This window comes from Oryzias latipes, chromosome 15, assembly GCF_002234675.1.
Source record: "Oryzias latipes chromosome 15, ASM223467v1".
NCBI classification, from domain to species: domain Eukaryota; kingdom Metazoa; phylum Chordata; class Actinopteri; order Beloniformes; family Adrianichthyidae; genus Oryzias; species Oryzias latipes.
The window spans coordinates 18,621,302-18,648,322 of record NC_019873.2 but is presented as its reverse complement, the minus strand read 5'-3'; the positions used below and the strand labels follow the sequence as shown (position 1 = coordinate 18,648,322).

At 39.8% G+C, this 27,021-nt stretch overlaps 2 protein-coding genes across 3 annotated transcripts; both read right to left on the bottom strand.

Annotated features, from left to right (window-relative positions):
• Nucleotides 1–370: 370 nt before the first annotated feature.
• Nucleotides 371–10,063, bottom strand: klf5 (Kruppel like factor 5). The gene is made up of 4 exons (XM_011484372.3): nt 9,437–10,063; nt 7,550–8,645; nt 6,506–6,565; nt 371–2,621 (listed from the first exon to the last, which is right to left on the bottom strand). Exons 1-4 carry the CDS (start codon nt 9,596–9,598, stop codon nt 2,443–2,445), a joined length of 1,497 nt encoding a protein of 498 aa, XP_011482674.1. The 5' UTR covers nt 9,599–10,063; the 3' UTR covers nt 371–2,442.
• An 873-nt stretch (nt 10,064–10,936) lies between these two features.
• On the bottom strand, nt 10,937–26,986 carry pibf1 (progesterone immunomodulatory binding factor 1). Of its 2 annotated transcripts, XM_004077069.4 has the most exons (18): nt 26,518–26,984; nt 26,337–26,437; nt 25,935–26,133; nt 25,711–25,830; nt 23,977–24,110; nt 23,083–23,191; nt 22,877–22,996; nt 22,716–22,777; nt 22,403–22,528; nt 22,215–22,313; nt 18,910–19,075; nt 18,291–18,441; nt 17,930–18,020; nt 16,859–16,961; nt 13,598–13,728; nt 12,615–12,699; nt 11,365–11,508; nt 10,937–11,112 (listed from the first exon to the last, which is right to left on the bottom strand). In XM_004077069.4, the coding sequence occupies exons 1-18, from the start codon at nt 26,770–26,772 to the stop codon at nt 11,059–11,061; spliced, it is 2,250 nt and encodes a 749-aa protein (XP_004077117.1). In that variant the 5' UTR covers nt 26,773–26,984; the 3' UTR covers nt 10,937–11,058. The 2 variants fall into 2 exon arrangements, 1 of the variants encoding a protein (XP_004077117.1); XR_002291837.2 differs by lacking the exon at nt 10,937–11,112 and having other exon boundaries at nt 11,416–11,508; nt 16,859–17,034; nt 26,518–26,986.
• Nucleotides 26,987–27,021: the final 35 nt, after the last annotated feature.

Sequence of the window (27,021 nt, the reverse complement as noted above, 5' to 3'; positions counted from 1 at the left end):
GATGAGAGTGCTTCACCTCTCCTCCACATCCCACTGTCTTATCTCCTTGTGCTTCTTCTGACCTTTCAAAATATGTCAGAGCTACCACAGAAAATCCCAGGAACAGAGGATCTGAGCAAGCACAGGATCCTTGCTTTAGATTTTAAAAGATGAACACTGTTATGCGTCATTTGTTTTATTTAGTCCTTGATGAGACATGTTTTAAAGTCCCTTAGGCTCCTCACTTTCTATCTGCACAGCATGTCTGTGCTTTGATGTGAAATTTACAGAGGGAACATGAGCTGCAGCACCCATTAGTATCATTGCCACGTGTAGGAACATTTTAAGATGGGATCTTATCTTCCATTGATTTCAGAAAAAGACCACATTGTCAGGTGTCAGTTGACTTTATTAGCAATCGCTTCACTCAGTTGAAGAAAAACAACTTTTGTCTTTGGAACGTTTACCATGAAGGAAAAAAAAAATCTACAAAAAAGTTGCTGGAAGGACAGTGTATGAAACAATAGTATTAAAATGAATTTGGACTAGAAAACAAAGAGGGGAAATGCTCCAATATGCTTTGATGCAGGGCATTATTTCCTTTTTTTGCCCTTTTGTTTACAAAAAAATAAAAAAAAAAAATATTTACAGTGCATATATTTACATTAAGGCATATTTCTTTGAGGAGGGGGAGGTGTTTTGATTTCATACGACCCCAACATTTGCACAATCAAATAAATAGATTTACCATGATACATTACAGTGCTATATTATTTGTATGCTACCTGCAGTGAATGAACAAATACAGTTATAGTTGCAGGCCAAATCACACCATCAAACGGACACTCAGACATACGTTAAAGGACAGATTCGCCATTGTTTTTCTATGTACAAAATAACATTAAGACCCAATACAATGAACACATCTGGTGAGATGTGAGCACCTTCTTCAAATTTTGATCAGCTTTAGCACACAGGTGTATAGTTTTATTTATATAAAAAATAATGCTTTTGAGGCTACAAAATAAAAAAGAAGTTGAGAACTTGTATTTTTCATGAAAATGTTAGTATTTAAGTTAAAAGAAAAGAAGAGTTTTTTGCTCAAATTTAGCACAAAAGTAAAAGAAGTGAACTTGTCCTTTAACAGAGCACTGGTCCATGTTTGATTGACTGATAGAGCCAAGATGCTAGTTAGCTGTTTAAAGAATCAAAGAGAAAGGAGAGACTGTTTCTTATATGCAAATGTTTCACACAACACTTGGATGTCTGGGACGTGGCCAGAGCTGAGAAGTTGCACTACAATGAACTTCAAACTATTGTTTTACTGTCAAATCCGGAGATTAATTTGAAAGAAAAAGGGAGAAAAAAAACAGCACCATGAGCGATTCAAATTGCCTAAAAAACACTAATCCCAGCTCTTTCACCACAGAAAAGAAACACATGAACCACAGAAGGAGGCACTTAATAAGGTGGTGATGATTCAGATGAAACTTTGGTTAAAACATTTAAAGGAAGTAAACCGCCGGGTGAAAACATTTGTTCAGAAATATGACTCTGAAGGCTTAATTCAAGCATGTGTATCAAGTACAGCCCACTCTGTCTTAACTTAGATGGGTCCTGCTAGCATTTCTGTGGATGGAAATCCATCAAAAAGACGACCTAAATAATTCATCACTTAATTGCTGCTCTTCAGTATCCGTCCAAGTCTTTCTGTGACTTTGCAGTTCTACCCTGTAAAATCAAAAAATATTCTCCCTCTCTACACTTCAACATTCTCCATTTTCCCTCTACTTTTCGCATCTCCAGATGATAAAAAACCTTCAAATCTTTATATCTGAACAGTTTGGCGATCCAGTTCTGTAGTAATCATGAACTTTCCAGTGGTGTTTGAGATGCACGCTCAAAAAAATAAAATAAAAAAAGCTGAGAGATGATTGATTCTAGTGCAAACCTAAGGATTTAGTAAAAAAACAAAACAAATTTAAATCTGGATTTTCCAGTTATAGAAACACACAAATATTAAGTAAACATGGAATTTGTCTGGCTAGTTTCGAAGATAATCTATGTTACAACAATGACTGATGAAGGTGTATAAATGCTTACATTCCAGTCACACAAAAGAGTCCACATAGACTGGAAATGCATTTAGAAGCTACCTTTTTTGTTATTAATCATGTGCCTTCTTTGTAATTGTCCAAAGTAATCCAAACCAAGACTATTTGAAGATTGTGGGATCAGGATCTGGTCCCTTTCCTCCTCTTTTTTTTTTTTAATTGTCCCACTCTGGTTTGCAAAATATTGTTCAGCAATCATAGTGTGAGAGCACAATGTAGCAGCACCAGGAGGAGCTGTGTTGTCAATGAAACCCACTCTGCAACATTGTGGCTGGGGAGACTGAGTGAGTGCTTGACGTGAGTCAGGATAGTGCTTGTTCAGGGATGACTTTAGTGTGTGCAAATGGTGCTAGTTCTGGTGTCTCTTCATGTGCAGGGCAAGGTGGTCAGATCGGGAGAAGGAGCGGGAGCAGACGGCGCACTGGAAGGGTTTGGCGCCCGTGTGTTTCCTGTAGTGTCGGGTCAGCTCATCGGAGCGAGCGAAACGCCAGTCGCAGCTGTCCCACGTGCAGCGGTACGGCTTCTCACCTGCAGAGAAAAAAAAAAAAGAAGGTCTTAGCGAGACCAGCCAGCTTAAGATGAGCAAAGAAAACACACGTGGAAAGCTGAAAGTCTTACATAATCTAATGATCACCAATACTTAGCAACTGAGCGGGGCTGAGTCAATTCACACAAAGCGATTACAATGATTTTTTAAAGAAAGCAAGTTAATTCCCTGAATTATGCGATTTACAGAGCTGGGTGGAGGAACTGGGAAAGCAGGCTGTACTGAAAACTTCTGTTGTCAAACAGAACATAAAGTCATGCCGTTGTCACTTACAGGCATTCATTAAACACTCAAACACAAACACTGTTCAAGTTTCCCACGGCAATAGGTATGTATTGTCTGCTTTTGCTCCTGGCGTGCCTCTGAATGGTTTAGCCTGTTTGTCTGACACTTTGTATTTAACGCTGCAGGTGGTTTACTGCAGATCTGATCCATCAGGTCACTCTGCCTGACACAGCCTCCAGTGTGTTCTGTGGTCAAGACAGGGGGGTTGAATCTTGCTTAAAACTACATGAAACTCAGATTTTCCTCTGAGGCAAAGAATGTGAACAACTTGAAGTATTTAGATTTTCATACACTTTAAGTGTTTTCTCTGGACTAATCTTTCAACCACAAGGAAAAATGCACACATTTCTTCATCAGTTGAGCTCAAATGCAAAAAATACCTTTTATTTTAATGATAAAAGTGACTAATAAAGGAAAATAATGTTTAGGTGTCAAACACACGACAGCAATCAGAGCCATAACCAGAGTCATAATTATCTAGGATAATGCTGTTCATTGTACATTTGACCCAACAAGTATAAAAACAAAAAAAAAAGTTTGAAGAAAGTCTGCAAATTGATATTTTGCCATTGATTTATAGTCAAGCTTGGTTCCCATATCTACAGGATGTACTTCTATGTTAGTGTAAAAAAAGCAGTTTGACAAACTGCAACTATTAGGGATTCTGCACGCTTGGCATCACCTGCAGATCTGTTTCCGCTTTTTAAATCTTATCAACTTCCTTCATTCTGCTGGTTTAGTGGCAAAACTACTCAAACTAACCTCTTTGAGGAAATGGGGGGCTATACCCTTTATCTTAAATGTTAAAATAAAATAAAAAAATCAGAATTGGACAAAATTCTGGAACTTTTATGCTAACTATTTTTTTCTTTACTTTTTTGTCCTTAGTAGAAGTTCAGGATTATTTGTTTTCGATGCGAGTCACTATGCTAACAGAGCACATTTGCATAAGATAAAATCAAAACTGCATTGACTGTCAAAGTAAAAGCAAGCCTGAAGAGTACTTACTGGGTCACACAAGGCCAACAGGTTTTGCTCTTTAGCTCTAATTCATTACAGTGAAACACAGAAGTGGGAGTGTGATGATATTGGGAAGCATGAGTCAAAGCACTACTGGTTACATTACAGTTCTCTATGTTCTAATGATAAATGTGATCCTTATAAAAATGATGGTTTTACAAGGCGACTCGCACGCTGCCAAACCACACAAGTTCCTACACATTGGAAAAGAAAGAAAAAAAGGGGAAACAACAACATGCCCAAGTATGCGACCTGACTTGAATCTAATGGAACACCTAAAAGGAATTACAGAGAGGTAGAGCAACACAAGCCCTTGAGCAAGGAACAAGTAAAAGAAAGTAGTGTAAATGAGGACAGAACGTTTTTCAATGGATTTACGTCACTGATGGTGTCCTATATTTTAGGCATAAAAATAAAAGTCAAAATATTTTCAAATGACTAGAAGTATTTGAAGATGTACACATTTTCTTAGCAATGGTGATACTTGTGCTACAAAAAAATAATGAAAAAGACTGGTTTGTGACACGTAATGCACGATTATTACGAAAAAAATGTTTCTTTCTTTCATCGTTTGTGTTGTTTTGAACCGACTGTATGAACAGGAAGCTCTGTGGGGGGTGCCAGGAATACCAAAATAAAAGGTGAAAGAAAATTAAGGTTGACAAAATAAAAGACAAACACACCTGAAACACAATGAGGAGAGACAATGAAAAGATGCTGATATGAGAGAAGAAGAAAAGGGGGGGGGGGGGGTAGAAATGAATACACATCCACTCACACCCATCCTCACACACACACACAAACTGACACACTTACAATCATGGTAATGGATGTTGATGGAGATTAGAGTGGGAACTCCCACTGGGACCCAAATGCATTAGGAATCATCTCATACAGATTACTGACAGGTGTGTGAGTGAGGAAATGCAGTGTGCGTGTACACACTTGTGCATGTGTGTGTATCCCTGTGCATTCAAGCAGCTGAATAAGAGAAGTAGAAAGAGTAACAGACAAAGATAGAAATAAATGGGGGGAAGGGGGTGCAGGGAGGGTTGAAGGTTAAAACACAGCACAAAAACAGAGGAGAGGATGATTAGATGAATGAAAAGAACTGATGGTGTGTGTGTGTGGGGGGGGGGCAAAATGTAAATAACAAAGCAAGACTGACAAAAAAAAAAAAGCTGAGAGGATATGTAGCTGCTGCTGCACAACCATTTATGTGTTGTGCTCTCATCTTGTGGTCTGTAATAACTGCAATAACCACAATCAGCCTGCAGCATGAATGACGCCAGATCTAATTGTTGTGCCATGTTCTTAATGCTGAACTGTAACGCACACGCCCACAGAAAGCCATGTTCGGAACAAGACGTACAGATTTATAAGTAAAACCCATTCCTGTTGAGAGAAAGTTTGTACGTTTGGCTTCCAGATGAGCGAGGAATGTGTAGATATCAACAGAAGCGTTATTTTCTTAGCTGTGGCGAGGTAGGACCCAACACCTAAGCGCTTGTTTGTTGACGTTGCTCATTCGAAAACCAGAACGCAAAAGTGGGAAAGGGGCGATGAAGACCCACTGTGATGAAAATCATGTTTTGAGTGTTTTTCTGATGATGGAGGACATATATAACTAAAAAATTAAGCTTAAAAGTATGTTTCTGAGTGTTTTGTTACTCAAACTGTTGTGAATCAGAGTTGGACAAAAAAATGCTGTTGGAAAAATCTTGTGGGTGTGACGTAAAAGCTACTATGGCAAGCCACAAGCTCCCTGCTCGGCTCCATTCTGATGCATCCACTTGCAGAGAAAAATAGATCCATGCGCATCTTTGTTTTCCTCGTCTGAGCTGGGATCTGGCTTAAAACTGGACAGCCGGATAGCTCCAATATTGCTCGCCATTTTTGTTGCACTATTAATGTTAGGTTGGGGTTGTGGGGGGGCTGTAAGTTAGCAGGAGACATGTAAAAAGAGGGATGATGGGAAAGGAAGGCGGGCTTACTTTGTGCCAACAGACTGGCCAAAGTTTCTAATGAATTTTTACAGCTCTGCAGAAAATGAAAAAGGTATTTTAAATTTGGCTAAAAACAGCATATTTATAAATAAAAGGCCACTTTATTTATATATTAGAAAGATGATCGGAATGGAACTTGGTTAAAACGAGATGTAAAAAAACGAGATGTATAAAAAGGAAAAAGTGTACACTGGGAGGAATGATTGAGGAGTGAGTGCACATGCAAGAATGTCTTTAAACAATTCCTGATCTGGTAATTCTGAGAAAGATGGCACCACATGTCTTGCACTGATCACATACTGAGAGTCATCCCCCTGGCAGAAGTGTGTCACTTCCACCTGTTTTGATGGAATAGTATATTGGGCAGGGGATGGGAATGAGGTAGGATACATTTACACACACATGCCAAGAACACAACACTCTGCCTAGCAACACAGTGCCAGGGCAGGCACTGAAATCTGAGTGCAAAGGGGCAGCTTCATTTTTTTGATGGGTCTCTTTAAAAACATAAATAATTAAAATAAAAATCAGTTTCTGATTGAGGAACATCTTACCCGTGTGGGTCCTGAGGTGGGCTTTCAGGTGGGACGATTTGGTGTAGACCTTCTTGCAGCCTGACAACAGACAAACACACAGCTTAGGCCAAATAACCTGCATGTGTCAGAAATGTACTCACCCAATAAAACCCACTGTGGTATGAGAGAAATTTAAACTAATGAAGAGCAGAAGCCTTTTGGAATGAACGTTTGTGTGTCGTGCAGAAAAGGATGGGATTTTGTGAGGCAAGCGTGATCCTACAGACGAGATTTTATTACACAATTCAGTGAACAATAAGGGCCGAGCAAGTGCAGCAACGCAAGAAGCAGACACTTGTGTGAAATGCTGACCTGTGGAAATGATGGATTTGCTTCATCTAACTCTTCAAGAAGTTAGGCATGTGCTAGCACGCATCGGAGGGCTCTGCTTAAGCTTATTTTACATGCTGCCACAGGCTAACTGACATTACATGTCCTGCAAGTAGCTGCACATTATATAGCTACAGTTTGAGGGTTTTTCATATTTGTGTTTGAGCCAGTTATAAAAAAACCCAAAGCACCTTAACCTGAATGAGCAATCTGAAGTATGCATGCAGCTAGTGTGTGGGAAAAGAAGAAAGATCAAATGACTAAAGCAGAAGATCTATGTAATTAACACACCCCCGCACACAAGGTTCATTCCACAATCATTCCTGTGATGATTTAGAAGCCGCAGCGTGAAGGCAGACTGAGGTGTCCCAACCGTTTAAGTTGCAATAGTAAATGCAAAATACTTTTAGATCTCTCAGCTCAGGGAAAAACTATGACAAACTATTTGCAATCTCATAATGCTATACTTTGGGTGGAGCATGTAGGAAATAGGGTGACCGAAACACCCAAATTCCTTCAAAACAACATATCATTTAAAAAGAAGAGTTAAGGTTTTGAAAATAATCTGCCTGCCATGAAGCTGACCTGCCTGCATGACCGGACACTGACCTGACCACAATGAAAAGAGAAAAAAAAAAGTACTCCCCTAGAGAAGCAATCAACATATACACAGCGGCAGCGTGTTTGGCTAACCTGGATAATCACAGTGGTGAATCCGCCGCTTCTCCAAGTCTGGATTGTTCCTCCGGTTGTAGCGGACAGGGTTCTGTATTGGGGACTCTGTGGGGACTTGGGGGCTAAGCACCGCAGGCGGCCCTTGGACCTGCTTGGGACCTAAAGCGAGGGACATGGACAGGTTGCCGGGTCCAGTGCCGGGTGCAAGTCCAGGAGGACTGCCTGCTAGCTTTGAGGCAATTGTGGCGGCATAGGAGGGTGGAGGAGACATGGTGTGGAGGAGCTCCTTCTGCCTGTCAGGGCTGCCTGGCTCCGAGCTTGGCGGGGAGGGCGGCAGGTACGGCACCTGCTGTTGCAGGAAATGAGGATGGACTTGAGTGTGAGATTGCGAGTACACCCCGTTGGCCATGCTGTGGTAGGCAGGCTTGACAGCCTGCTCTTGCTGGGAAGTAGAGGAAGCAACCGGCAGATCATGAAAAGGTGTGTGAACTGGCGTGGTGGAATTATGCTGTATTTGTTGCTGCTGATGATGATGATGATGGACCTCCATGGCATTGTTCTGATGATCCAACCCAGAGTTCAGGAGCTGGAACAGTGGGCTGCTGTTGTCATGATGGAGGCCATGTTGCTCAAATTGTGACGGCATTTCCTGTTTGACAAACACTTCAGGCACCGAATCCGCTCCCCGGTTGCCTCTTGATTGGGTGAAAACACTGGTGAAGTCTGGCAAACCTGTCAGTGTCATGTTTATGGTTGAGGTTTCCATGGAAACGTTGTGGCCGGATGTTCTGCAGCCACTAGTAGGGGCAGCGTTGGGGCAGAGTGGCTGTAGATTGGGGGAGAAGCAAGAAGGGGCGGCTTCTGTTTTGATTTGCGCCAGCCCAGCGTGGTTCTGGTGAGGGGTGCGAACCTGCTGACTCACACCCATCCTCAGGTAAGCGATGTCAGGAAGGTAAAGATTCATGTTGAGGGTGTAGGGAGCCCCGCTGGGATCATCAGCAAAGAACTGGTCTACGGATGGCGTACCGTCTCTGTTCAGCTTCTGCTGGGTGTCGCCGTGAGCTGGGAAGGGGGGAGGCTGAGGGGAGAGGTATCTGTCCATCTCACATTTTGCCTGAAGAGAAAAAAAGCAAAATTGAAAAAAAAAAAAAAGAAAAAGCTGTTTCCTCAAGAGGCTCTCATTAGCTTCCACTAAACTATTCTTAGGCATTTGATAGAACAGTCATTACTAAAACATTTATCAAGTAGTCATCAATAGGTGGCTGCAACATTCCCTCTCTGGCTGCAAGGCTGAACTCAAAAACCTGCCCTCTGTGAGGCCAACACTCCAAGAAGATCATGCATTTACTAATATGAGGAGACGGTGGATGCCTATGAGACAAAGAGATCATGAGAATAACTTTCTGTTATGGAGATGCAATAGGACATGCAGCAGCAAGATGAAAGAGAATGGGGAAACACCCAAGTCTCCCCGTCCGCTGCAGAGCAGCGGCGGCAGCAGCAGCAGCCAGCAGCAGTCTGGGGATGGGGTGATATTTCAAGCTCCTGATCCCACCAGCTGTTCCATACTGATCTCCTTTGCTGTACAAGTTTTCCACAAACTGAGAAGCGAGTTGCCGGGACATTTCTAATCTGTCCGGAGTCAGTTGTCGTCATCGCGGTATGACGCTGTGAGCCAGGAGGGCACCAACAACTGCTGGCCAACTGGCTGACTGGCACAGCAAACATGCGGCGAGCGCGTCTGCGGGCTCGGCCGCCCTCCAGCTGCTCGCGGATTCCCCCAAATTAGCGCAAAAATAACGCGCTGATTGACATCCCGCAACGAGGCCCATATTTAAAGCGAGGGACCTAAACCGAGATGCCACGCCCATTCAAAAAAATACAAGTGAATTCGGCTACGTTTACCTGCGTGTACTCATGTCCAGCCTTATCCATTTCGGGGATCTTGCAATCCAAGCCGAACAACGCCGAGTCCTCCAGCGGGAATCCGGCCGGCAGGGACGGCTTCTGCAGAGGGTAGAAGGCGTCCTCCAGCACGCCGCCGCTCATCGTGAGTGTTGCGGCCATGAAGCTCCGACGCAGCAGCGTGAATGACCCACCGCGCGTCCTGTTACGCAGAATGGAGGATGGATGCTACAGCGCGAGACGGCGACGGAGTGCGCGTGGCGGAATCACTAACGTGTGCCCGTCGGCAGCATCTCCTTCCACTTGTTCCATTCCTCCGACCTACAGACACTTTTCTATCTCTTGTTGCAGGGCGGAGCCGTCCAGCGTAAATACAGTATGAGCCCCGCCCACAAAGCGTTTAAAAACGCTTTGATCATTCACGCGCCGGCCACCGCCCTTCTTCCCGTCTAATTAACGAGCGTGTAGTTACGTGTGCTGGACTGGATGATCAACTCTCCCTGTTTCTAAAAGGCAAAATGTTCCTTTTTCTCCTGTTTTAACCCGGGATAGATTCCAACGTAACATCAGACTATAAATATCTAAACAACTGGTGCTGGACTGCATTGCAAACAACACACATTCTGGGGAAATGTTACACCACCCCAACCATTAAATCAAATACAATGTAACTTTAATTAATTACATTGATTAAAATATAAATAAATAAATAAATAAATAGACTATCCAATGCGTTTTTCTAAAGTATATAGTAAGAAACACTTTGAAATAAATAATATTAGCATCTTTAAAATTATATAGTGTTCAATGTTTTGGCCTTCAGTGGCTCAGTTTGAAAGGTCTTAAAAGCTCATTTTGCCCTTTTATTTATTTATTGTTTTAAATTTATTTGGTGGGGTGTCAGAGTTGCCAAAATAATAAGAAACAAAAAAAAATAAAAACACAAACTTTTACACTAAAGGCACATTTGAGTGACACATTTAATCCAATGTGTATAAGTAGTGTATTAGCTGAATTGGTCCAAATGTTAAGATGTGGATTATATTGGAACCTGTTTTACATTCATTGTTTTGTTTGTTTTATAAATATCTCTTTAAAAAATTATTATAATTTGTTGGTTTGTTTCGGAATTTTATGCTTATGAAACAAGTATTAGGAGCCATGCGCTAAGAGTTTAATATGACACCAATAAGAACGTGCTCCGAAATAATAAAGGTATGCCCACTATGTCTATATTTAAAGCGAAAGGAGCTTCTGCTTCTGCAAATCAAAGGTTAAGGCTCCTGCTGTGTTGGCGATCTGTAGCAAGCAATACATGAAAACCAACAAAAAAATGAGAATAAGAATAGATGGACCAAATAGACTGGCAACAAGAAAGGAAGATAAATGCATTTTGGGGCATTTGGCAATTTCTTTTCCCTTTCTATAAGGTAATGTCTCTGATTTCACGCATCATTTGGGCAATGCTTGAGCAAGAAGGAAGAAAACAAACCTCTCAGACAAGAGCAAATGTTTGTAATATTGAGTTTAAAAGTTGAGATGTGAAAAACACAGCAGTTTACAATAAAATAAATCTTTAAAAACTAAAACATTTTTTGGTCAGCAAAAGTATTAATAAATGTTTATTTTGGTTTCTGCTTCAGCTTCTGATACCAGTCAGGAACATCCTTTTTAGTCTGAAAAGAAAAGACAAAAGTGTAAGTCAGTGTTTTTTCTAGACACATGCGCACCTATTTGATTTTTCTCATGATTCAACGACATACTCAAAAGCATATCTTTGCTCAGTTGATAGTGCTGAAAGGTTCAAATGGACTAAATGACAAAAAAAGCCATCCATAATTTGTCAGGAGCTCCATTGTCTGAACTTTTGTCAGATCAGGTTGAGCTACAGTGACTCAGAAGAGGGTGTTGCTAATTCAGAAACTCACAAACACAGTGGGTTTGGGCTTGCTCGGTGACTCTGCAGCAGTCCTGTTGATTGGTTTGGTAGCTTTATTAGTTGCCAGCGGGTCTACAGCAGGGCCCTGTCTGGACTGCATGCTGATCAGAACCTGTTTCATCATCGCCAACTCCTGGAATCACACATTGTTTTACAATCTTTAATAAAAAAAAAAAGAACAAACGCTTGGGAGTGTAGTGCAAACGCTGCTATTTGACTTCCAGCTCTTATAACCGTCCCTTTCAAATATTTGTTTTAAAAAAATCTGTTTTGGGACGAACTGTAATAAGTTTAATAGACTAAAGGGGTTTGTAGGAGTGTCAGCAGCAGGACAGAGGAGAGAACCGTGTTGCTGTTCTATTTACCACCTCTCAGGACGTGAGCGTTGGCATGTCACACACATGCACAAGCACTCACGCATCCGCACAAACACACATGCAACCATGGTGGAATCCCAAACAGCCAAGATGAAGAACAGCTGTCTATGACAGTGCACTTACTTTATACAACAAGCGGCTGGCTTGGGGATATACTTACACGCACATACACACACACATGGGTATGTATTCATGTAATTTGAAAGAATTTGTTCAATATTTACTTAGGATTTGTTTGTTTTTTGTTTTTGTTTTTAAAAAAGAGTTATAATCATGTCCAACCTCTTTGGAAAAATGACCAATTGTTGATTTCACACATTCTTTTCTATAATTAAATTGTTGTAGAGTGAAAGCAAATATCTGAGCTCCAGCATCCATAAAAAGACAAACAAAGATTTGGTCAATTTTTCAGAACCATAAGAACAATAAAAGTAAAAACAAAACTAAGTTGTGATCCTGAGTGTTTCCACGGAAATTGGTCATTAAGCCATGAACAGCTGTTAAAGGTAAAATTGCTTCTGGGTAGAGGAAGAGATGACTCATTTCAAACACAGCAGAACGTACCACTGAGTTGCCTTGTTTGATTATTGCATTAACCGATGATTGACAGTTGATTTCATTTTGACTTTACATAATGGTAGAAAAGGAAAAAGAAATGCATTTGACTAACATAGCTTTTGTTTAAAAAATGTGGAGCTTTTCGTGTTTCTTTGCAAGTTCTTTTCTGTAATCCATGAAGAAATAAAAACCTGACAGTTTAAATGACATAATAAATAAAGTAATACAAATAAAAATAACATAATCAGAGAAATGGGTACATCCAGCACCCAAAGACTAAAAGTAAAAGCCCGGATAATTTTACCTCTCTATGGTTGAGAAGTCGCTCCAGGTCGGCGGCCATGTCATTTCTCACTTGTTGCAGGGCTTTGTGTTCCTTCCTCAGAGAACTGGGTTCAAATGTGAAAACAGGCAACAAATAAATCCTACGTGAAAACGTCATGGCACAGGAATTGCCATTACAATTCTTTTCTTTTCAAGCACTTCTGAGTTCTTTTATGTACATCTTATTTCGCCTCAGGGAGAAAATATCAGAGTGAATGCAGACGAAAACAATATTTTATTTATAACTAAACAAAAAGAGAAACAAATGGGAAAGCACTAAGCACAAACATTTAAATTTAGCATGGAGATTCAATATTTCTATAAAAAAAAGTTAAGGAGAATTACAGAGCTCTTCAAATCGTCTGTCTCTGAGACTATGGGACAAACAAGAAGGCTTTGAAGAAAATCATCATAAAGCAGCAGATAGCTCCCCCTCGTTATGCTATAAGATCAGGGGAAATAAAAAAAAAAAGTAAAACATTTGCATTTCACAAAGCAGTCAGGTTTCAGTGTGTGAGGGAAGAATCTCATGTGAGCCTGGTCTGCTCTTAAAAGATAGCTCAGCACAGCCACAGGGAAGCTTCAATATCTCTGACAGACGGGGTGGAGGCTGCAGGAGCTCGACAGCATTCAGGAAGGAGTTTTTATCCCCTCTCCTGCTTGCCCCTAGGTGAGTGCTCTGTAGTCGTGAGCAGCAAGAGAAAACCTGCACCCTGTCTATTTGCATGCTTGTCAAGCTAAAATACAGAGAGCGGGGGCCAGGATTTAGGTCGCTGCAAAGGAAAGCAGTTGCAAACTCCTGCGCGCGCACAAAGACGTGATAACGCAGCGACAGATGACAACAAGAGGAGATAAGGATATAGCAGAGAGACCCACGGGCAGGGGGGCATGGCGAGTGAAGGGCAATAAATGAAGCAAATGTAATTAACAAAGGAGGATCTGCAAGCGTGACTGCATGTGTACCTGACTTCCTCCTCAAGCGAGGAGATGTGTTCCTTCAACGTGCTGATCTGGCCATCTTTTTGTCTCACCGTCTCGATCAGGTAGCTGTGAGGCTGCTGGGCCAGCTGCAACAGGTGGTTGGCTGCAGACAACTGTAAAGCAGGAGATGGATCGAGAAATTTCACATTTATTATTCTTTAATTGATTGAAACTTGCAGGAAACCGCACTGGCAGGTCTGTAAAAGAGGCTCAGGAGGAGGTTTGCATTTTTTTTTTCTGTAAATAAACCATTTTTCAACAGTCATGGCTGGTCAATCCTAATCTCTGATGTCATCGAAGATAACATCCAGTATAGGAAGAGTTTTATCAACAGGAAATCTAACTTTTTTTAATTTAAAGCCTCAACAAAGCCAGCCTGATATTTAAAATTGACTTATCAACAGATAAAGTTAAACATTAAACACATTTTATTGCCTGCTAGTAGTGAATTCAACTGGGTGGGAGGCTTAAAGACAGCAGTCACTTACACAGTAAGTCTGTGTGGGTGGGAGAGTGGTCAACACCCTGCTTCTCTTTAATAAAAGGGAAGCATCATTTCTGCTGTTTTCATTCATACTTCATGAATCATAAGGTATTTCAAGCAAGTCGCTGTCAATCACAGCCGACAGCTGAAAGCCCGGCTTATTTAGTCAACCCTCCACGCTCACTACACTCTGGCTGGCATGTCTCACCTCACCGAGATTAGAAGTGGTGAGAAAAGAGACGGGCTGCCAGAACTCTCATTCTCATTACATTCGGCCTTTTTCCGGGATGAGTTTGAAGCGTTGGTGCACGAGTGACGCACACGTGACTTTACGAAGGCGCACAAAAGATACACACCCAACATTCAGGGCTGATTGTTACAAACTCAGACACGTGGTGTACAAAACACAACAAAGGCTTTTGGTTGTTTGGAGAGAAAAGATAGCCGTTAAGCTTTTTTTGGCTTTATTGTTCACTGCTTTAACAAATGTGACAGATGCAAAAACCAGTTTTTAGATTTAGTGGTGAGCGGTTGAACTTGTCGCATTTTGAAAAGTTTTTACAAGAGACTTTTTTTTTTTTTCAAAAGCAATTTCATTAAAATATAAAAACACCCCCACACACACAATATAAAATGTTTTTCCCTCACTATACATGAAAAAAATCTGCCAATGGAAATAGTCAAATTTGTCCCTGATAAGATTTCTTAAAATAATTAGTGATGTACTGCCCTTTTAAGACAAAATAAATGTTGAAATAAGATAAAAAACGCATATATCTGAGTATGTATGACTATGGTGAAATGTTCTGGGTGAACCCTGTCTTCACCTGATGGTACATACAGTGGACTCCAGCATCCCTGTGACCCCTTACAGGAAATATTGAGTTGGGATAAAGTTTAGATATTGCTCTGGTATTTGGAAATGTGTCACACAGAAAGCATGTATTGCTTGAAGAAAACAAAAGTTTTAAATATTTAAAGTAATTATATTCATACACACTTTCCCCCAAAATGTCCTATTTTAACAGGCAATAATTTAAATTTCTAGACCAAATCATCTTAAAGTAACAAGCTAAGTTTAGATGTAAATGCGTTTACTTTCTGTCCTCTTGTTGTGAAATGAGACAAATTGCATTTTAAAGTTTTCTTTAAATTTTGTAAATTTATTTCTTGAAACAAGACCACTTACCATTCACAATTACTGTTGCTTAAAAAAACAAGATTTAAAGTTTAAAAAAAAACTTTTTTCAGTTGAAATATTGTCTCAAATAAGACGTTTTCAAGATCAAATGACTCAATATTTATTTTCTTAAAAATAAGTCAATACACCTCCCTGAAAAATTACTAGCAAGTTAGTTTTGGGGGCTACAGTGTTTAGCACTCTTGCCTCACAGCAAGAAGGCCCCTGGTTCAAGTCCCGGCTGGGGGACCTGGAACAGAACATCAATGGGGGACCGTTCTGTGTGGAGTTTGCATGTTCTCCCCGTGCATGCGTTGGCTTTCTCCTGGGAGCCCCGCTTCCTCCCACTATCCAAAAACATGCTTCATAGGTTAATTGGTTACTCCTATGTTTGAATGTGCATGGCTGTGTGATTTGTGGCCCTGAGACAGATTGGCGACCTGTCCAGGATGTCCCCTGCCTTCGCCCACGAGTGGACGGAATAGGCTCCGGCTGCATGACCCCGAAAGGGAACAAAACGGGTTTAGAATGTTAAACTGAATGAATGAAAAGTTAAGTTTTGTCTTCAATGGTAAATGGTAAATGGCGTATACTTATATAGCGCCTTTCTTCCTACAAGGACAAAGCGCTTTACAGTCACAGACCCATTCACCCAGTCACACACACATTCACACACACAGTCACACACTGGTGGTCGCTCCGCTGCCAAACACAGGCGCCCGCCTACCACCAGAGGCAAGGTGGGGTTCAGTGTCTTGCCCAAGGACACTTCGACTCATGGGCGTGCAAGGCGGGAATCGAACCTGCAACCTTACGATCATGGGACGACCGCCCTACCGCTGCACCACGGCCGCCCCAAGCGTAATAAGATAATTAAACCAGAAAGTAGACAAAAATACTTGGTGGGATTTGTGCTTTGCATTGCAGTTCCTGGATTCAAAGCCCTTATCTGTGGAGTTTGCATATTCAACCTGTGCATACATGAGTTTCATCCAGACACTAGCTTTCTCACACAGTTTAAAAACATGTTTTCATTGGGATTTTTAGATACTTTTAAGCACCTTTGCCCCCTTTGTTAAGTGGAATAAGCTCACCAAGTCTTTTTATTATATCTAGGATGAAGCAGGTATTGATGAAGGATGGATTTTCTTTTTTTTTTAAGTTTGTTGTAACCAGTTTTCCAAGCTCCTGCTGCCTATTATTTTGGCGTCTTCATGGCTCTGTGGAAAAGCTACCACTTGTTACAAGATTTTCACTCATTTTTCCTTCAAAATTCGGTTTTATCTTAAGTTGTGCACACATGCTCTGATGATAGGCAAAAACTGTCAGCTCTTAAACTTTAAACTCTAAAGTAATGACTGCTTTGTGATGGTGAGGTAGACGCTGGTCCTAATAACTCATTACAATGTTGATAGAAGCCGTTCGGCAGCCAGAACCGGGGTCACTGAGGGAGATTTGTGGTGAAAAGAAAGAATCATTTCTGTAAGCATAGACTTGCAGTGTTTTTATACAAATTAAAAACAAATTAAACTTTATTCCATGTAAATCTACTGTATGGGGTGTACATGTGTGTTTGCACCTCCTCGGATGTTTGCTTGGACTCCGTCTGCAGCCTCTCCAGCTCTCTCCGCAGAGATGTGTTTTGCCTCTCCAGCTGCAGCACCCTGCGGGCCAGGTGGACGCTGCACCACAGCCAAAATGTATGGGAATGGATACAAATGTGGCAACCAATCAAATGTTTTTTTTTTCTTTAACCTAAAACATTAAAGGTTACAAAAATTAAGGGTTTGTACACCAAGCATTCCAGAAAAGTTAACGTCCAAGCAATTTTTTTGAAGAGGATTGCAGAAACTTTAAAAGAAAATTACTAAATTAAATGCATGTTTATTGCAAAACGGAGCACTGACGTTAAAAGAACACCAGGCCTCTTAAAATCTTGAATATAAAGAGAATATTTGCAATAGTATAGATAAAATTAGATTTTTCCCCTTGCTCTGGTATAAATAGACCGGTTATGAACAGATATCACCACATATTCACATTGCAGCTATCATGCTATTAACAAACTTGGATTATTAATAGTTCTGGCCGTCATATTTTCTTGTACAGTCATCTTCTCTGAACTTTACAAAAATAAACTACAGTATATTGTTAGTACTCATTGTAACATCGCACTGCCCTTCATCTAATTGTACATTTATGTGCGGTACGTATCAAATATTATGACACTTTTATATTTTCTCTTTTTTTAAAAGAGAATGTAATATAGAAGCCATGTGACACATTACAATTCTAAGAAGACTATAATGATAAAAAACAAAAAAGGTATCATTAACCTTTTTAAAAAGCAGTGAAACAATCTGTAATATTTTAAAATTGAAGAACACTGGCCAAGAAAATAGAAATTAGATGACAGGGGTTTCTTTGCTTTGTTTTGAGTCGAGGTATATTTTTATTTTTCATCTTTATTTAGTACTTTTTAGTTTGAACTTATTTTCAAAGCTGTAAATGCCAAGCAAATTCCATGTTTGCATTAATTTATAAAACCTCAATATTACAGGAGAAAATTGTAAACATTAAATGTCTTTACTATAAATTGTACTGTTTCATAGATAAACAGGAAAAATGAGGAGCGTTTTGCATACTTTACCTTTGCTTTAGTCTCCTTTTGGCCGTTGTTGGAACATTGGCTCCATAACCGTACGAGAACAAAACCCTCTCTGCCTCCTCGTCATTCTCAACTGGCAACAAAAATGCAAAATTCACATTCTCAAACTGTTCAAAGAAAAGTGAATTTCTTAATATAGTTGGTACCAGCAAAAGATTTCAGAACATTTAATTGTTAAAAGGAAGCGTTCTCATCTGAGTTTATTGTGAAGTCTTTTTCTTTTTTTATTGCATGATTAAGCTTGAATTAAATGTTTCAAGGTGTGTCTTTGTCAGCTTTTTATTGTCTTTCTGTCTTTATAGTTAAGAGCCTGACGGACTGGCTGCTACACTTCAGAGCGTACTTTCAGCCGCCTGCATGGTGACCTGGTCCAGCTCCTGCTCCAGCTTCTCATACGTCTCCAGCCGAGACGCCTGCTCCGCGTTCTGAGCTTGAAGCTTCGCCACCTGCTTCTCAGACGACGTTTGTAGCGTATAAAACTCCTGAGTGAGGAGCTGTGGGCCAAAAGAAAGAGAGGGAAAAAAAGACACTTCGATACCGCACAAGTAAAAAAATGGCTGATGTCATTCTAGATACTAAGCAAAAACAAAACTTAAGATTCCTTTAGATTATTACGTCCATCTTGAGCGAGGAGGAAAAGTGACATTTTTCAAAATGAATGAATTTTTTTGTTATGAGTTGCAACCAGCCTTACTAAAAATAAACCATTTTTACTTTCCAACCTTTGGTGTAGCAACACCTTACAGGCATTGGTTCTTTTAAAAATTGGAATATTTTTAAAAAGGCGCCACATTAAACTCTTGCTTCTACAAAAAAGTTGACAATAATCTTAATATAGATTTTTCTGTTCATACAATGATCAACTGTGCCATTCATTTTTTAAAGTTTGTTACAGAATCGTCATGTTGTATTATGTATGAACACTACAGAGTGCAGAAAAAAAAGGCAGGTAGTCTGTGTACCTCCAGTTTCTTCTGCTGTTTCTCACACTCCACCTGGCACTGAGCCAGGCTCTTGGCTGTTTCGTCCTTCAGCATTTGAGCGCGCTCAGCTTCGAAACTGTGCAGCTTCGTCTGGTTGAGTAATTCTGCTACACGGCTATCGGTGCCCAGCTGGAGCTGACGAAACCTAATGTAGATGGAAGAATAGAATTTTTTTAATGGTTAAAAAAAAGTAGATTTAAAAACAAGAAATTAGGACATTTTGACAGGAAGTCAGATTACAGAAGCTCAAGTTGGACACATGTTTGGCAGTGCAAAACTTAAAAAAAAAAGAAAAAGTTCTGAAGTAGGACCTAAGAGTTTGACAATAGCAGCTACAAAAAGAGTCACCAAGCAGGAAAGCCAAGTCTTAAAAGTTACTGTGCTTCTAAGTACTGCTTACTTTTCATCCCGTTTGATCTCCTCACATACCATCACGCATCAACGGAAAAGGCACTTTTCTCTTCAGACGTTTAAAGGTTGCATGTCTGTCACCAGGACTTCAAATAAAGTAACCACAATGACAAATCGGAAAAAATGCTATCTGTTAGTTTGGCAAAGTTTAAACCAGTAGGTGCAAAAGTTTTGTCATAAACAAGGTACATTACAAGTCCTGTGAATTCTTGTGTTTTCACATCCACTGCTTTATTTATTTCCCGGTTTGACCACGTCATGCATTTCTTTGAAACTATTCATCAAGGTCAATCATTTGCGACCTGAGCTCTCCCCCAACCCTACTTTAGAATAATGTCTTTCTAAAGAGTTCTAACCTACAAACTGAAAATCTCATTTAAGAAAGAGACAAATGATTTACTGCAGTCCTAGCAGTACCAGCAGGGATTTTTTTTTTTTGGGTGCTCCTCCTTAGGCAGCTTTCAGGCATGTACACACAAGCTCCATCAAGCTACGAAGGATGGTTGGATCATATTAATAACTCTCGATTACAGCTGACCTGATAAGATTTCATCATCCTTAGTGCGCAGCCCTCAGCCATGGGCTCACAGTGACAGACGTGTACACATGGTTGACATTTTATGCCTTCTTTTATAAACGTCAGCTGCCATTCAGAAGCGCAGACTCTTTTTTTTTTCTATCCAGAGGTGGTTTGGACAAGTGAAGCAAAAAAAAAAAAAACGAATCAACGGGGTGCTTGCTTTGGGAAACATGACTATACTGCAAACGTTTCTTTTCGGAAACAAGGGTCCAGAGATTTAAGGTCAATCATCTGAAGCCGTATCCAGACTTTCTCTCCCTGATTCTCGGCCCCAAAAATAGGGGCATTGATGGGGTGAGGGGTTAAGGGCTTGAGGCTAGCATCTGTCATTTCTGGCTTGTGATGTGACGCAGAAAAGGAATGTGATTGCAGTGGGGAGAGTGCAAGAGAGAGGGGTGTGTGTGTGTGTGTGTGAGGGTTTATGGAAAGACCAACAGCTGGTGGTTTGGATTCAGAGAAACGACCGGTATGCAGTAGTAAACTCATGACAGGGACACTACGACTACTGCTGCTGCTGCTGCTGGTTTGTGAACATATGTCCATAATTATATCTATAATTATGTCATAAAATACAAAAAAAATGTCATTAAAAACAAAGACTATGTGTTGGAAACACATTTTTGAAGGATGCTCTTCAAAAAAGCACAAATGAATATCATAATCATACTCAAAAAAAGGTTATGAACTCCTTCAGCATATTTCAAAAAACTGAAAATACTTTAGAGTTGAAAGTCAGAAACTCAACTTATGAAGAAAGTAGAGGGCTTTTAAGTTAAATCTTTTCTTAAGATATAGTAAACTGTCTAAAACCTAAAAAAAAAAAACACAATAAAACAAAATTACATAAATATTTTGGCATGCGGACAACAGGAAAATCACTGCTCAGTAAACACAAGCATTGATTTCACATTTATTATTTTTTATGGCACACATTTAAACTTTACAAGTCCATCTATAGAATTACTTCAACAGATAAAATATTTAGTAGCGAATAGTTACACCTGTCCTCATTTGTCCCCAATAATCCGTGTTAAAACGTAATCACAGCACTTGTAGCTGGAATTTTTTAAAGCCCTTTGGCAAAATGACATGGAGTCATCTCGTGTCACCAGTGAAGAAAAAAAAACCTGTTTGTGCCTTTATTTAATTAAAAAAAAGACATATTTCAAAACTCAAAAGGAACTTCCATTTAACTTCAGTGCGTTTTTTTTTTCTTGCAACACAACTTCTACAACCACATCTAAAGGTCAGTGCGAACTCTTTAAACGGAGGCGGTTCCAGTGCTGCCTGAGGTAAAGTGTCCAATCTGAAGCTCTTTGTGTTTCACAATAGAACCAGTTTTCAAGGCGGAGAACCGGTTCTGGAGGGGCATCGCTGCTGAAGCTTTTTTAAAGTCACACCAACTCAAACATTGTTAGCTCAACTACAGAGCAAAAAAACAAACAAAAAAAACAGAGGTGATTAAAAAGCATCTGCACGGACTTGTTATGGAAGAAGAAGCTTGGAGCTGTTTTGCACTCGAGTATCTAACAACTCAGAACAGACTGCAGACTTTTTTTTTTAACACTTCCACTGCAAATATGACATTTAGAAAAACATGCAATTGGGTCCTTTGCGTTTATTGTTTGCACTTGAATGCAACAGGATTTTGAATTTGATCTAAAATATTGTTAAAATCTAAATGAGCAGAAATATGTTTCTTTTTATGAATAAGGTGACCTTTTTGCCCCCTCAGTTCACCATATGACTTATAATCACAGACAAAGGGTTAAAAGAACATTATGAAGCTCCACTAAATGTGAGAGCCCTACTCTTTTCTGTGCCTATCTGCTTTTTAGGCCATTTTCATGGTTCATTCTGCTGCTAAAAACTTCAGAGGGTCGTCTTAAGATAAACTGGGGGCTTCTTCCTCTTGCACACTGTGTACTTTTCCTCGTGTCTACGCATATCTAAGTCATTGTTACAGTTGCTAACATATTGCTCTTGTTTTCTAATATTGGTTCAAGTGATTGTGCGTTTGTCTCTTTTCTGTCTCCAAAGGAGGGATGGAGAACACAAAAAAAGACTTTAAATCAAGATGATTACACCTTTTCTGGCCTTTTTTTTAAAATACCTGGACTGAATTAGAGTTTAATAATCATCTTTTTTGTTTACAACTTACTGGATTTTATTAATCTTTGGAAAAACTTGTTCTTTATAAATAAACTTGAATATATATTCATCTCAGGCAACATAAACAAAGTATTTCAATATATTTTTTTGGAAGAACTAGTGTGTTTTATTTTTTACTTACTGCTCCAGAAGTTGGTCATATCTGGACTGCGTGTCCCTCTCTGCAGCCACCGCTCGCTCTTTCTCCAGCACGGCGTTGTCTCTGGCCTCGCGTAAGCTCCTGTAAAAAAGACCACCAAAAAATGCAGTGTTCCATTCTAATCTTTATTCTTTTGAGGACTACTGTATTTAGATTTTTCTGCTTGATACCTGTTCTCCCTCTCATACATCTCTCTTGAGGTTCTCTGAAGGTTTTCAATCTCCTGGCTGGTTTTCAACCTAATGTTCTCCAACTCTTCCCTCAGCTTGTTCTCATACTCTGACTTATAATGATCTCTGTAGAAGAATAATACACCAAAATGTCAACTTTATAGAGGAAAGTGTGCTATTTAAGTGATGACTTGTCTTAGGGCATCGATGAACTGGAAATATAAGTATTTTATTGAGTGGTGCTACACAGATGCTTAAACACAGTTAAAAACTCCTGAATTTAAGGTATAGATGTGAAAAAGCAGAACTTGACCTGGAAGCTAAATATTTCTCATAGGCCTGTTCCCTGGAATTCTTAGTATCTTCTAATTGTGCCTGTACAACCAAAACAAAAAAAAAAAGATGAGGACAGATTAGGTCATTTCCTCTTGTTACATTATGCTTTTTTTGTATTAGTTAGTGAACTGCACAGACCTGCAGTCTCTCTAAACGGTCTTCTCCATGTGCAGAGCGGATGCTCAGCTCCATGTTTTGTCTATGCAGGTACTCCTTGTCCTTCTGCAGCAGAGCCACAGAATGCTGCAATGTCGCCACCTGGAGGTCGAAAAGAGCAAAGCAAATCCAGGAGTTTCAGAGAAGATATAGACTCAATTTAATCAGGTGTTTTTTTTGTTGTGCACCTCATTGCTAAGTGTGTCTCTTTCTCTGGTCAGTGCTGCGTGAGCCAAGTCGACGGTGTCAAATCTCCTCTTTAACTCTTTCAGCTCAGCTTCAAAGTTGTCCCGCTCTCTACAAACCAAAATGGAGAAAAAAAGAAGAAATGTCAGCCTTTTAAAAATGAAGGGATTTTTCTGGTAAATTACATATATTACAACCAAACATACTTAAAAAATAAAAGATACATTTATTCAAAAATGTTTATTCAATGCCCCCATTTATGGGCCGGAGAATCAGGGAGAGAAAGTCTGGACATGGCTTCAGGAAAGCAAGGTTCCAGTGTTACAGTGCCGAGTTTCCCTGCAGGGATTAATAAAGTTAATCTTAAACTTAAATTGCTGACCTGACTTATTTTCATTCACAAGTTTACAATTGTATATGATTGAATAGATTCTATTAAATATTTATCTATTTTTCCAATTTTCTATTTAAAAACACATTTGTTAGATTTAAAGGAAAGTTTCAATAAAACTAGTGATTTAAAAAGGACAAAGGTGGAACTTTCATGAATAAAATTGCATGATCCTACATTAAATACTGATCTGAAAAATACCGTAAAAGTTTTTAATTAAAAAAAGATTTGTGACTAAATAAATCATTATTGCATTTTCAGAGTTAGGATTTTTTTTTATTCCTGCCTTAGAAACTGTATTACAGATACTGCAATATCTTCTGTAACTGTAGCAGAGTAATTAAGGACATTACTGGCTTTTCTACTGCAATGAGACGACAATGTAAAGTTTTTCAGTCAATCACATCACAAGAAAAGAGCAAATAAGTGAATTTAAACCTTAACTGATGACTTGCAGTGTCAGTGCTTCCACAAATCTACTTCGGTTTAAAGTTAAAACACACACCGTTTCATTTTTGGGTAGTTTTCTTGGCGAAAGTCTCCCTCTTGGATCTGCTGTTTGGTGTCAGCTAACTCCAAGGTCAGCCTCTGGCTCCTCAACTCCAGGTCTGTGCGCAGACGGCGCTCCTCCTCGTAGTTCTTAGGAAACACACACACACTTCCAGATTACTGTCAGCTGCAAAATGACCAACTCCTCACAAAAACTGAACCAAAAACTACAAAACTGCCCCCACATTTAGATGGATTCGATTTCACCTGCTAAAAACCAAAGTTTTACATCCTGTGCAATGATTCAGTTACAAGATTTTACGATTAGAATGTTAACCAGAAACAGAAATGTTTATTGAAGCAGCTGAAGAAACCGTTTTCTAATGATTGAATAGCAAATATGTGACACAAAAAACGCCTCCTTTAGAAAATACACATTCATCAGTTGAAAACAAGGTTGTGAAAAAAATGACATTGCATTTAAAAGTCATCGGGATTTTTCAAGAATGGATAAAAACCAAACTAAGTATAAACATGTGGCAACAAGGATAACAAATGCTCCCATGAATGCACAAAGAACAAAGAAAAGAGTTTTGCATAAAGTATACAAAGGAGGGAAGCTTCAAGTGAACAAAAAAGTGTGTTCATACTTTGATCAGCAATTTGTAGCTAAAAAAAACAAACACCTTCATGAAAGAAAGATAACCAAAACTCAAAAAAATGAAATAAGAAGTGGCAGACAATTAAATTTGTTAAATAAAATAGACCTTGAATGAAAAAAAAGACCCTTTTTAAAGGCGATAATTGTTTACATCGACAAAATGATTCTAGAGAAGTGTTAGACAGTTTGATGTGGAATCAAAGGAAAATTCAATATGTCCTTAAAGTTTACATGATTTCAACTTTTTTGAGGAGATACTGTAAATGTTCTTTAACTTTTCTTCAGTATGATGACATTTACTTTAAGGTAGCAATACTACTAACTGTATTATATACTATAATACTATATTTTGACTCTGACGAGTCAAAAAAGTTAAAAAATGTTCAGAATTTAAGATTGCTGTTTGTCTGTTTGTTTCAGGTGTGTTTTATATGGCTTTATTATTAGATCAGTATCTACATTAGCTGTGATTTCAGTTTTTTTTTAGACAAAATCTGCTCTTATTCTTATGATTCTCCTTTTTTTCTGACGAGTCATCTAGAAATGAAAACATTCAGAAAGGGTTTATTGTAACATTTTAGATTTATTTCCATCAATAACTGGCTAAATAGGAATCAGAAGTAGTGCTCTGTGCTACACAAGTAAGATTTCTTTCTTTTATGCATGATGGAGTGGTGTAGTGGTTAGCACTCTTACAGGGAGAAGGGCCTGGTTGGAATCCCAGCTGGGTCTTGTCTCTGTGGAGTTTGCGTGTTCTCTCATGTGTGGGTTTTCCCCAGACAAAAACATGCTTCATAAGTTCATTGATAGTTGATTTGAAGTGATCCCTAGGTGTGAATGTGGGATTGTGTGCCCCTGCAATTGACTGGCGTTCTGTCCAGGCGATACCTCGCCTTTGTCGAACACTAGCAGGGATAGGCTTCAACAACCCCATAACACTGAAAGGGATTCAGCGAGTTCAGAGAATGGATGGCTGGATGTTCATGTAGGATTTCAGGTGTTAGAAATGATTCTAGAAGCAGAAAAATTCAAATAAAAAAAAGCAGTTAGTTATCTTTAAGCACTTAAACTCATGTTTGCGTTTTGTACCTCTGTCAAAGTCCTCATGTTCGATCTGTGCACGTCGAGCTCATCTGTCAATCGGCCTTTCTGCGCAGTGAGTTGAGCCACCTCCGCTCGCAGGGGAGTCACAGCCTCATAGAAGCGCAACTAGAAAGACAAAGAAGAAGCCGCAGCAGTCAGCGTGTGAAGATCCTGTGGCCATCAGCGGTGTTTTGACATTAAACAAAGGAGGTATGGTCTGATGGACTTACCGCCACGTACTCCTGGATGGAGATTTGGTCATCGGGGAGGCCGCGGAGCTCCTGGTACCTGTCCGTGGAGATGTCCAGATCTCTGAGCAACCTCCGCAGCTCTCCAGCTTTTTCGCCCAGGCGGCGGTTTGTCTCCTCCAGCTGCTGCTGCCTGAGCAAGATGGTCTCCATCTCCTGTTTACGCAGAGCCTGCTGCTTCCTAATGATGACAATAGTCATTATTATAATGTAGATATGCAGAAAACATGTTATAAGTTGCTTATAACTACTGCAAAAGATGCATTTAAAGAACAAAGAAATGAATTGTGTACAATGAATTGAAATATGCAAAAGCAACAGTTTTAGGGTTTAAAATATACTTTTTCTTTATTTTTTTTATTACATATTATTATTTTTTCCAACCTGTTGTCCTCCTGAGCAAGTTTCAGCTGGCTGTCCAGTCTCATGGTTAGCACCTGTTTCTGATGTAAGGCGTCATTCAGCTTTTCCTCCAATTCTTCCACCTAAAAACAGCATAAACCTCAGCTCCAAGAAGCTCTTTCGATCAAAAGTCCATCTTGCTTTTAAAGCCCCTTCTTCCCACCTTAGTCATGTGATCAGCCTTCATGTTATCAATGATGAGATTCTTCTGAGACAGCTCGATTTTCAGCAGCTGGACGGTGTGCAGAAGCTCCTTTCTCTCGATGAGCTGGCGGGTCACCTTCTGGGATCCGTGCCGCTGCTCGTCTGAGGAGGACACATCCTCGGTGGTAGGCATCGTGGTTTCCAGGCTGACATCCTCAGATTCCAGGTCTAGGGAACTTGAGATGTTTGCGACCTGCTTCTTCTTCGGAGGCATTTTTCTAAGGTGCCAAACAATGTTCTGTTCTAATTAAGACAGTAGGCACACCGGTTGCAAATTTAGTTAAGAGTTAATTATCCATTATTTTTCAACATGCTTAATAATAATAACGCGGGTAAAAAGAGGGACAACAGCTAGCTGGCTACAATCTACGGTACACTGTTTTGTTTTTAAGAGTCCCGCCCTAAGCAGCCTTGTAACCGCCAATGGGTGACCTAAAGAAAAGCGTCGATTACAGCGCCTCTT

What these genes read in the sequence shown, in the direction of transcription:
- klf5 (XM_011484372.3), bottom strand. Translation starts at nt 9,598, where the DNA reads ATGGCCGCAACACTCACGATGAGCGGCGGCGTGCTGGAGGACGCCTTC. An exon ending in TCACCACTGTGATTATCCAG is followed by an intron (nt 6,566 to 7,549) that starts GTTAGCCAAACA and finishes GTCTGTTGTCAG; the next exon opens with GCTGCAAGAAGGTCTACACC. An exon ending in CCACCTCAGGACCCACACGG is followed by an intron (nt 2,622 to 6,505) that starts GTAAGATGTTCC and finishes TTTTCTCTGCAG; the next exon opens with GTGAGAAGCCGTACCGCTGC.
- pibf1 (XM_004077069.4), bottom strand. Translation starts at nt 26,772, where the DNA reads ATGCCTCCGAAGAAGAAGCAGGTCGCAAACATCTCAAGTTCCCTAGAC. An exon ending in CACCATGCAGGCGGCTGAAA is followed by an intron (nt 18,021 to 18,290) that starts GTACGCTCTGAA and finishes TTTTGTTGCCAG; the next exon opens with TTGAGAATGACGAGGAGGCA. An exon ending in TCGCTTGAGGAGGAAGTCAG is followed by an intron (nt 12,700 to 13,597) that starts GTACACATGCAG and finishes ATTTGAACCCAG; the next exon opens with TTCTCTGAGGAAGGAACACA.